The following is an 11,502-nucleotide window of genomic DNA, read 5'->3' as shown; positions in this document are numbered from 1 at the left end:
TTCTTCAACTACGTGAGGCCGGAACGTCTCCTCGCCTGCTTCCTAGTTTTCAGTCTGAGTGCCTGGAGAGGAGAGGACAATTTACAGAAATGTAGAAGCCAGAGGGAGAGAAGTCGTTTCCGGGCAAGGAGGACTAATGAGGCAGTTCAGGTAAATATTTGGATATTTAGTCCACTCGAGGTCAAAGATTTTAATGGTGTATTAGCTCACCTTAAGCATTTTAAGCAAATGTATTTACTTTCATATAGATCACTAGGTTTTGAGTTAGAAAACCCCAGTTCAAACCCCAGCTCTGCCACCAACTAAACAAATCATTTGATTTTATAAGCCTCGGTTTCCTCACCCACAAAATAAAATTATACATGCTCTCTCTATTTCCTAAAGGGATGACATGAAAACTCTATATAAACTATCAAGTGCCACTATAAAGACATGAACACGTGACTAATACATTATAAAGACATGAATATTGTTACCATAAACATTAAAAAGTATTTCTGTGGACTTTCAGTCAGGGCAAGACCATTATAACTATTTCCTGATCCTCACAGCAATAGGACACTAACATTTAAAAACACTGGGACAATATTTTCAATAAAATTAGGTGACAAGGTTGAGTCAGGAACCTCACAATGGCTGTAGGTAGGACCAAACCACCAACAAAACCTGCTCACACGCTTGGAGGGTCAGCAGCTATGTGAGGAATTTAGGGGAGAAGGAAGGAGCGTTCTGATGGTGCGGGAGCAGGTGATGTGCTGATAACCGAGCTCTCCAAAAACAAAACAAAACAAATAGGCAAAAACCAACTTGACTTGTAGTGTTTGCTGATTTGGGGGTACACATACTCCACCATAGTTACCTGAACTAACTGCAGATTTGGGAGGAGCTGCACACAATTGGGTCTTGCCAGCCAGGGTAACCTGAGAGTTTAGAGTCAGAGCACGGGTGTTAGAAAAGGGCCACCCTCCCAAGGGAGGACTCCACTCCCAGAGGACACTGGAGTGACCTAGGTCCTCGAGGATCTCAGAAATACTCATTAAAACTCTCTCTTCTAGGAGGTCAAAGACCCCCCCCTGAGTAAAACCCTCTGGTGGTAGAATCTGAATTGACCAGAGCAGGGCCCTGGGCGCAGACAGAGATAAGGTACAAAGGAAGGGCCTGTGGCCCGGAGGTGAGACACCCAGAATGCAGCACTTTGAAGACAAGAACAGTGATGGGAACCTGGGAGCCAAAATCTACCTTGGTCTCGGCCCTACTCCCTACATGACAATATTGTTTTTAAATTACAGGGAAAACCCTCTTCCATCAGTATACACATTAGAAAAGAAATGTAATTAAACCCCCATATGAAGATATTTTAAGGAAGAAGAGAAAAATGAACTGAATTCTGTACCAACAGGCAAGAAGGCACGCCCGGAAAACACGGCCACAGGGCAGATGAAAAGACTGGTTTCTAATACAAAATAAACTCAAAATAATTTTTAAAACTCTGAGGGTTACACAGACACGGCATCAACATGATATATGAGAGTTCAGAAATGAGACAGCCAGACCACAGGGGGTGTCAAGTCAGGGCTGAGAGAGCTCAGAAAAAAATGAGAAAATATTATGTATGAATTAAGACTAAGCAAGAAGTTACACAGGAGCAGGCAGGCATCGCGAAAGCACAGCAAGGGAAACTGAGATGAGAAAGGAGGAAAGGAAGAAATCCAACAGAAATTTAAAAAGGATTTCTAAAAAGATAGAGGAAGAAAATCCAACAACGTACAACTGGAGATCCTGAAGGAGACCAATCAGTAGGTCAGAAAAAATGCGAACTCAAGAACTCTGTCCTGAAACAGAAAGACGCTTGAGCCCACCTACCGAAGGTCACACTGCGTTCCTGCGGAACTCAGCCAGGTGGCCCAGCGGGGACACGTTCTAACCAAACTACTGGGATGGAAGGTTAAAGAGCGAGTCATTTGGTATCCAGACCAAAGGGAAAAACAAATGATAACGGAGAAAAGATTAGACTTGTGCCAGACTTGCCGATAAAAACGCTTCATAACAGACAAGAGCGTAACAGTATATTTATAAGACTCAAGGAAAGAAAACATAAACCAAGGATTTTTGTATCCAGAAAAATTATATACCTTTCAAAAATAAAGGTTGGGGTGATGGATGAAAAAAAGATGAAGGGATTAAGCAAAAAATACATTTATATAAAACACATAGACACAGACAACAGAACAGTGGCAGCCAGAGGGAGAGTGGGGTGGGGAAGAGCTGGAAGGAGGCAAAGGGGGGACCAAGGGGGTCGGAAGGGGGCTTGACTTGGGCAACGGGCACGCGATGCAGGGGGCAGGCGATGTTTTGTTGAGTTGTACGCTTGAAACGTGTGTGGTTTTGTTAACCGATGTCACCCCAATAAACTCAATAGAGCAAATTAATTAATTTAATTAACTTAATTAATACAATAAAGGTCACAGACCATTATAAACATGCAAGACCTCAGATAATATTGCTCCCACATGCCCACTGAGGAATCTATAAAAATGAGCTCCAGGCAACACCTCAAAATAATCAAAGGAAGCTTCAGGACAAAGCCTTAGGTGAGCCTTAAATATATCTGTCCACAGAACTAAGACCAAGAACTGATGGGAATAAAAATAGAAGAAGGCGTTTCAATACTATATATACTGACAATCCAGATATAATACAAATAATAGAAACACAGAATGAACCAAGTCCTTGGAAAGTAGAAAGAGCTCAGTAAGTCAGTCACGGTATTGAGTGTGAGCAGGAGACTCACTTTAATTCCGATGCTGGGTGAGAAAGTGGAGAGCGAAAAAGTGGTATTTGGTAGTTTCATTACCCATAGTTGTGGGCAAGTAGACAATATATAAAAAGGAGGAGCCTAAAGGTGTTCTACAAAGATAGCAATTAGAACAAAAATGCACTTTCCTAAATATTAAGATATACAGACAGAGCTAACGCAAAGAAAAAAAATCCACATTGTAAAAGTATAAGTATGTACATATATACATAATTTTTATTACACTATTTTATCTTATAAGACTATATAATAGATACACTGTGTAAGAGAGGAAGGATACATAGGGACACTTCCAAAAAAACCAGTAAAGAAATAACCCAAAATTAATAAAAAGAATTACCTAGTGGGGTAGAGGTTGGAATCCTGGAGACAAGTAGGACGGAAGCAAGACAAGCGAAATTTACCATGTTGCGTCGTTCAGAAACAGGTTTACACAATTAAAAAATAAATTAAAAAACAAAGAAAGTATAAAGCAAACCCAAAAGATGGAAAAAAAAAACTTGAAACAACCACCTTATAAAGCTGTGGCATATAAACCTACATATAAAGCTGTGGCATAACCATACAGAGAAAGCAAGTATTTTAGTGAAACTTTAAAACAGAATTTTTACTGTATATTGTTAGAATCATACAATCTAAGAACACGAAGAACACCAAAGGAAATTTAAACGTTCAATCAGTAGTGTTTTAGTAATATTGGTGTTCTTATTTCTAGACCGTTGTAGGTATATTACAGGACAAAGCAAGTAAGTAATTGTTTTAGTGTTGTTAGGAACTAAGATTTTCAGTATGAAAGAAAGGAGAGGCTAAAAAAAATTTTTTTAATAACCTTATAATCTTAAATCTAAATTAGAAATATCAGTATGAACTCATAATTTTAAAACAAATGTAAAAAGTATGCAAACTTTTTTGAGATTCCACCTCAAAATGGATCACAGGCTTAAAGGTAAAAAGAAATCTACAGTCGTCCCATATCCACGGGGGATACGCTCCAGGGCCCCCAGTGGACGCCTGAGACCAGGCTTGGTACCGAACCCCGCAGATCCTGGCTTTCCCACGTGCACGCACACCTATGATAAAATTTAATTCATAAATTAGAGTAAGAGATTAGCAATAACTGATAAAACAGAGCAATGATAACAACATACCGTATTAACATACCATATAACAATATACCATAACAACAGTCAAATTCTTATTCCAGGGGCACCCCAAGAACCCCACTTTCCCCAGCAACCCGTGGGAACAAGGAGCCCTCCCCCCACTTGTACCACTTTCTCCCGAAGGGAATCTCAGGGTCACATTTCTAGACATGGGGGACCTTCTCAAGTGATAGCGCTGGAGCAGGTCCTCTGAGTGGATCTTCCCACGTGGGAAGAGGGGGTTCAGTGTGGGGATGTAAACTGAGGACCCCTTCCCCATCCTGGAGCACTGCGCAGCCCTGGCGCCCCTCACCGCCTCGGGGACTGTCACAGGCCTCTAGGAAGCAGGGTCACGCCCAGGACCCGTCCACTGACTCTCTTCCCCCTGCTGCTGGGATATGTTCCTATAAAAATAACATTCATCATTTTTTCTTGCTAGAAAAGAACACAGTTACTATAGAAAACACTTTAAAACAGATACGATGAAAATAAAGTCCCCTATAACCCAATAATCCAAAACCAGAGCTTGGCGAGGACACGCCCGGTCGTTTGCCTCTGGCTAAGTGTCTGTAGCGGTCGCTTTGCTTTGTCCCACAGAACAAGATCACGTCCCGCGTGCTCTCTGGTCACTTGCTTTCCTCTCAACAACGTACCGCGGCCGTTTTCCCAAGTTGTTAAATATTCCTCTGTGCCCAGAGCCGTAGCTCCGAACAAAGGCGATTCCAGCGGGAAGGGCCCTTCTCACAAAGGCTGATCTGTCCGTCGGGGCTCCAAGGATCTGCCAAGCCAAGCAGAGGGGATGGCGGGGGGACCCGGCGGGCGCTCCCCTGGGAGCGGGAGTGCCAGGGGCGCCCCTCTGCCAGGCGGCCTTGCCACCCTCTTCGGGGGCTGGGGGCTGCCCTCTGGAGTGGCAGCTGGGTGGCAGGGGTGGAGGGTGCTGGAACACGGGGTGGGGAGGCCCCTGAGGACCCGGACACCTTCGGATGGCAGGGAAGTCTCAGCCGGACACACCCCTCTTGCTGGACATGTTTACTTCTGGAAGAAACGTGACTTTATGCGGCGTCACCTCCCAGGTGGAGGCGCTTTGCAGACGCCTCGGAAACGCGTGGGGCCTGAGAACTGCAGGCGGGCGGCTTTCTCCACGTGGCCGCATCATGTTTAATCAGAGGCGGTCACCAGCAGGGCAACGTCCGCCTGGGGGTGTGATCCCCACCAGCAGGCGGCGGGTCACCGCAGCCCCAGGCCCAGGCAGGGGCGGGGCGGGCAGGGCCCTGGCAACGTGGCCTGGGAGCTGCACCCCGCGGCAGTGGGGCCGTGGCGAAGCGCTCAGCTCCACCAGCTCCGGCTTCTGAAGCTGTTTTTCAGCTAAGTCCCTGAAAGCCTTTCCCTTCACAGCTGGGTTCCGATTTAAAAACATAAAAGCTCATTGTCCCGAAGTCACCCAGCCTGTCTGACCACTTTGGAAATTTCTTTCTGCTCCAAACAACTGGGAGCCAGTCGGTCACCCCGCCAGTCGGTCGCCCCGCCGTCCTGGGTGGTGGGACCGTTTTCACGCATGGGGGCCCCTCAGCCACGCTCTTCAGGGGCAGCTGGTCTCACTTTCCAGGGCGAGGCGAGGCGACACTCGAAAAGAGAGGCTCCGCTTACCGGCGGGCTCAGACTTGACTCAGAACAGTCAACACTCCACTGCCTGAGAGAGGAATTATTAACCTGAAAAACACAGTGTCGCCGGGACTAGTTCTGGGTCTGGACCCAGACGCTCTCCTCCCACCAAACCTGAGCCAGGCTCCTTGAGCCCCCTGCTCCCCGAGGCCCGGCCTTGGCCTTCCCTCCCTGTCTGGGGAGAGTCCGGTTTAAGGAGGAATCCTTGGTCCCTGACCACCCTGGTCGCCTTTGGCAAGAGTCCCCTGCCACTGCTGTTTCCCCTGAGCCATGTTCCAACCCTGAGCCCCACCTCCCCGCCCGGCTGTAGTGGGCCGAGTCCCCCCCTCTCCCTGACAAAACCCCAGGGCAGGAGGCCCTCTGCCTCGCCGTCCTGAACAAGCGTCCTGAACAATTTTTAACTGTGTGTGTGATGAGAAAGCCATCAAGCCAAGATCACCTGGTTTTAAAGAATTCACGCAAAATAACTGATTGAACACAATTCCGGCGTTCCTTCAGGCCCGGCTCTTGCACCGGTTTCCCGAGGCAATCATTCGGACCGTCTACAACAGCGGGATGCTGATTTTCAGTGTATGGTTGCTAAAGGTTTGCAACTATAAGGAGGAAGAAAGTGGGTATCTGCTAGTCTGTAGACGTCATGGTGTTGGTTTTATCTTTACAGCTGGAGGTTCCTTGCCAATTTGAGTTTTCAAAGTAGAAGCTTTAAGCAGGTGGGTGCGGCAGATGCACCCCTAGGCCCTGGTCCCGATGAAGCCAGGAGGAGGGCGCTGGTCTCCTTCCGAGGAACCAGCTGCTGCTACCAAAAATGTCAAAGCCATCAAATCACACAACCCGACATGCCTGTCCTCCAGCCTTCCGGTACATGGTTATTTCACAGGATAGGGGGAAACAGTGACGACGAACCCAAACCAAAGCCCTTGAACAACATTAGAGCAAGCGGAAGGCACCAACTCATCGCTCTGAAAGTTATAAGGAGAAAGAATTAAGCTCCTGAAAATTCTCTCCTTCCTACAGTAACTTTATTTTAGGGTAATTTAACAGACCTAATAGATGAGGGGGAAGTTTCTATACAAAATAACTCTAGCCAATAAATGCAGAATAGCATTTTAAAATTACATTTTACAACTTCTAATTCATCGATTCAGACCCTTGCTAGGTGGGTGTTTAGTTGAAACTTTTAATAAGGCGGTTAGGGTGTCATCCTCTAACCCACTGATCAGCTGAGCAGCACCAAAGGCGAGGCAACCGGACAGGAGCATGCCAAATATGAGACATAAATACAAGAGAAAACAGGGACAGGGGCAGGCCACAGCTAGGGACTGCGCAAGCTTTGCTCCCCAACTCTCACCATCCATAGGAAACGCAGGGGACAGCTCCCAGGCCACGTTGCCAGGGCCCTGCCCGCCCCGCCCCTGCCTGGGCCTGGGGCTGCGGTGACCCGCCGCCTGCTGCGTGGGGTTCACACCCCCAGGCGGACGTTGCCCTGCTGGTGACCGCCTCTGATTAAACATGATGCGGCCACGTGGAGAAAGCCGCCCGGCTGCAGTTCTCAGGCCCCACGCGTTTCCGAGGCGTCTGCAAAGCGCCTCCACCTGGGAGGTGACGCCGCATAAAATCACGTTTCTTCCAGAAGTAAACATGTCCAGCAAGAGGGGTGTGTCCGGCTGAGACTTCCCTGCCATCCGAAGGTGTCCGGGTCCTCAGGGGCCTCCCCACCCCGTGTTCCAGCACCCTCCACCCCTGCCACCCAGCTGCCACTCCAGAGGGCAGCCCCCAGCCCCCGAAGAGGGTGGCAAGGCCGCCTGGCAGAGGGGCGCCCCTGGCACTCCCGCTCCCAGGGGAGCGCCCGCCGGGTCCCCCCGCCATCCCCTCTGCTTGGCTTGGCAGATCCTCGGAGCCCCGACGGACAGATCCGCCTTTGTGAGAAGGGCCCTCCCCGCTGGAATCGCCTTTGTTCGGAGCTACGGCTCTGGGCACAGAGGAATATTTAACAACTTGGGAAAACGGCCGCGGTACGTTGTTGAGAGGAAAGCAAGTGACCAGAGAGCACACGGGACGTGATCTTGTTCTGTGGGACAAAGCAAAGCGACCGCTACAGACACTTAGCCAGAGGCAAACGACCGGGCGTGTCCTCGCCAAGCTCTGGTTTTGGATTATTGGGTTATAGGGGACTTTATTTTCATCGTATCTGTTTTAAAGTGTTTTCTATAGTAACTGTGTTCTTTTCTAGCAAGAAAAAATGATAAATGTTATTTTTATAGGAACATATCCCAGCAGCAGGGGGAAGAGAGTCAGTGGACAGGTCCTGGGCGTGACCCTGCTTCCTAGAGGCCTGTGACAGTCCCCAGGCGGTGAGGGGCTTTTACTAGTACTGAACGAGTAAGAACATAGCCACCTGCACGCCGTAGCCCTTACTGAATGCTGGCAATTCCACCTGGGAAACACAGGCAGAGATCCTGTCCCTCCTGACAAAGACAGTCCTTGCTGGTCCTCATTCGCCCGGCGTGCTGACTTCGGATGAGGGCGCATTCCATAGATGAAATCCACCTCGAGGATGCTGTGAGTTTTGCCTTCTTTCAAAGATGGGGAGAAGACAGAGTTTACATGACCCCCGGCCCATACTTTGCGTGGCATGTACGCCCTGAAATGCAGGCGTGTGTGGCAGTCGACCTTGGTCCCACCTCCCCCGGTGAACAAGCTTTGGGAGGCTGAACAGTCGGGCCAGAGACCACTTTCTCTCTGTTCTCGGGTATAAGTCAACTGAGCGACAGGGAAGGTTTCTCAGGAATTTGATCTTGAAGAAAACCTGAATATACTGAACTACGACTGTCGTTGCTCTTTCACAGAAACATGGGATTTGGTACTTTCAGTGAACTGTATGCAGCCTCAGTAGGTGTCTGAGAACAGCACCATTTGCCTAAATGAAGGAGGGGTGGTCATGGAGCTCGGCAAAGGCAGGCATGAGGATGGCTTGTTAGGGTGTTTCAAACAAACCCACAGCAGGATAAGTGCACATCTATACTTCATATCCTCACTCGTTGTCACCTCTGATCACTAATGTCACACCTGCTTCTGAAAATTAGTCATTACTATTTATTCATGTCAGCATTAAATAATAGTCCATCTCGAGTATGTTTTACATGACGACTGGGACACTTCAGGGGCCTTTTCTGGGCTTCTAGGTCAAGAAGGGAGCTTCTGAAAGGTGTTTGTTGGGACTGCGTGAGCCCTCCCCATCAAAGGTACGAGCTTCCCTTTTCCGTTTGCTGTGGTTTAAAAGTACTCTGCCTCTCCCTGCAAGGCCAAGGTGGAAATCACAACTCGGCACTCTTGGCAGCTATGAGTAGGGAGCCTATTAACTGGAAGACTTTAAGTATTCTGGGTGGAGCTAGAACATGGGCCATGAAAGAAATAACTGAATTAAAACCAAAATACAGACTCTTTCCTCCAAGTGACGTGAGAGGCACTTAAGAATCAGTAGGCCGCACAGCGCCACACGCACGTGTTCTAAGTGAAAGCTGTTTCCTGGAACTGAACTCAAACGAGCTCAAAGTAAGTAAAAGACATATACAGGCGCATTGAAAGAGAACATGTTTATTTACACCATTCCTTTTTACAACTGCATGTTTAAATAACAAACATTTCCAGAAAATCAGGTAGTTTTAAATTAAGATATTTAAACAAAGAAAATTTTCACAATGTGATCTTTATTTACATGAATTTTCAAACTGCACAACAAAGAGCTCTTATTCAGACTTGTATCATTTTCAAAACCCTGCCGTTTGGGGAATTATGCTGATCATCAGGTCCCTGCAGTCTGGGCCCTCACAGATAAGGATCTCGATAACACAGACACATGCCTGCTCACACGAGCCACACTTTGGCGGGGAGCTGATCCTATCTGACGTGATTTGATGGTGAGCGAAGTCATGTTCGGACGACTTAGACGACTCCGATTACAACTTTCGGGAAGTTTTCTGGATCAGTCATGCAATTGCTTACAAGTTCCGAGTCTGTGTTATGGGAACACACTGAATTTGTGAGGATGGGTCACCTCCAGTGTAGCCCACCCCACAGGGACTCCGGGGAACTGAGAAGGTCACCAGGCCGATCCCAGTGCATTTCCCTCTCCCCGTCCACTCACATCTGGATGCTTGATTTTCCTCTGTCGTCGCACATGCAAATCACTTACTTTGAAAATAATTTACTATTCACAAAATGACTTTCAACAACACTGGTGTGACAACTTTTCACGTCGCACTGACAGATTTCAAATATTTATTAGTGAAACTATAGCAGAGGATAGACTTTCCTAATACTTTGTGCATGAGTTCCTCTGAATAGTTGGTATAACGTCCATTAAAAAATAGAGAAGATTCACTTTTACCACGATCAACGCTACAGTTCGGAATGAAAATGTAGAGAACTCTGTTCGACATCCCTGTGAGAGCAGCCGAGGGCCATCTTGCACCTCACGCGGCCGCAATGGAAGCATCGTCCACGAGCCGGCCCTGTGGCTTTCAAGAGGGAAAACAAGATGAGTTTACAAAGTAATAGTGACCACGAAAGCGCTATTCATTGAAAAGTTCTGAAATTCTTACATTAATCAGAAAGAATATATGTGCCCCGATGTTCATAGCAGCACAGTTTACAATAGCTAAGATCTGGAAACAGCCCAAGTGCCCATCAGTAGATGAGTGGATCAAAAAGCTGTGGGACATTCACACCATGGAATACTACGCAGCTGTAAAGAAGAAGGATCTCGTACCCTTTGGGACAGTATGGATGGACCTGGAGAATATTATGCTAAGCGAAATAAGCCAGGCAGCGAAAGACAAACATCACCTGATTTCGCTTATACGTGGAATCTAAAGAACTTAATAAACTGATGAACAGAATAGATTCAATGACAGGGAAGCATGGATCAGACTGACGAATGTCAGAGGGATGGAGGACGGCGGTTGGGGGAGGGGGAGAGAGTAACCAAAGAATTTATATGCATATATGCACAACCCAAGGACACCGACAATGGTGGGGAGAGGGACTGGGGAGAGGGATGAGATGGGTGGAATGGGTCATTGGGGAGAAAAACGGACATCTGTAATATTTTAAACAAAAATAAAATTTTAATAAAAGAAAAGTTCTGAAATTCTTAGAACTGCTCACAAAAACAGTATAAGCACGTGCATGCATCAAAATAAACTTTATTCACCTTTCACCTCGGCTTCTTTCTTCACTTGAACCTGGGTGCGGCAACTGCGTGCCCAGGACCCGTTCCCTGACCCCCATGCAGGCACCACCAGCCAGTCACACACCTGCCCTTGCTGCGCCACTTCAGCCACTACTTCTCTCCTAACCTGGTGTCCAGCAGCTACTGCCAATCTGTTACCCGGGGCAGGTGGAAGGGAACCTAGTCACTACTGCTCGTAAGTGCTGAGCTGCATTCTCTCTTGCACAGGGCCCTCCTGTGTCTCCGCTTTGACCAACCAGTTCCTAGAGGATTCAAGGTCTCCCAATATCCCGTTTGAGAAAAAGGAATTCACCAAGAGCTCTAGGCTGCCTAACAATGAACACTGCAAGGGCACAGCAGCAGATAGAGACAGAATGCCCCCTTCTCAAAGGCCACTGATGGAAAAAATGTAAAACATCACAGCAGGAGAGTGAGACAGAAAGAATAACAGGCGTCGCAACTGGTGTGAAACTTCTGACAGGTTAGCAACACCCAGAATAGACTAGCTAAAAATTTTATTTTATTCCACAGATGGACATTAGCAGATCTCTGCAGGGAAAGCACAAGAGGGTGCTCAGAACTTGAAAAAGAGCAGTTACAATGTCGCCCCAAAAGCCACTGCTGTGCTAGAAGCAGAAGGATTCCTGCAGGAC

The 11,502-nt window shown here is 47.5% G+C and overlaps 1 protein-coding gene across 5 annotated transcripts in view; it reads right to left on the bottom strand.

Annotated features, from left to right (window-relative positions):
* Positions 1-9,197: 9,197 nt before the first annotated feature.
* The window catches only part of TRAPPC11 (trafficking protein particle complex subunit 11), a 38,305-nt gene continuing 36,000 nt past the window's right edge, over positions 9,198-11,502 (bottom strand). For all 5 annotated transcript variants that reach the window (XM_016218309.2, XM_016218308.2, XM_016218310.2 and 2 more), the window contains one exon: positions 9,198-10,136. In XM_016218309.2, the coding sequence (XP_016073795.2) occupies positions 10,092-10,136 (45 nt within the window). In that variant the 3' untranslated portion in view covers positions 9,198-10,091. The remainder of the gene's footprint in view (positions 10,137-11,502) is intronic.

Source organism: Miniopterus natalensis, chromosome 2 (genome assembly GCF_054644295.1).
Source record: "Miniopterus natalensis isolate mMinNat1 chromosome 2, mMinNat1.hap1, whole genome shotgun sequence".
NCBI lineage: Eukaryota > Metazoa > Chordata > Mammalia > Chiroptera > Miniopteridae > Miniopterus > Miniopterus natalensis.
Note: the sequence above shows the minus strand (reverse complement) of the source record. Positions and strands in the feature narration are given on the sequence as shown.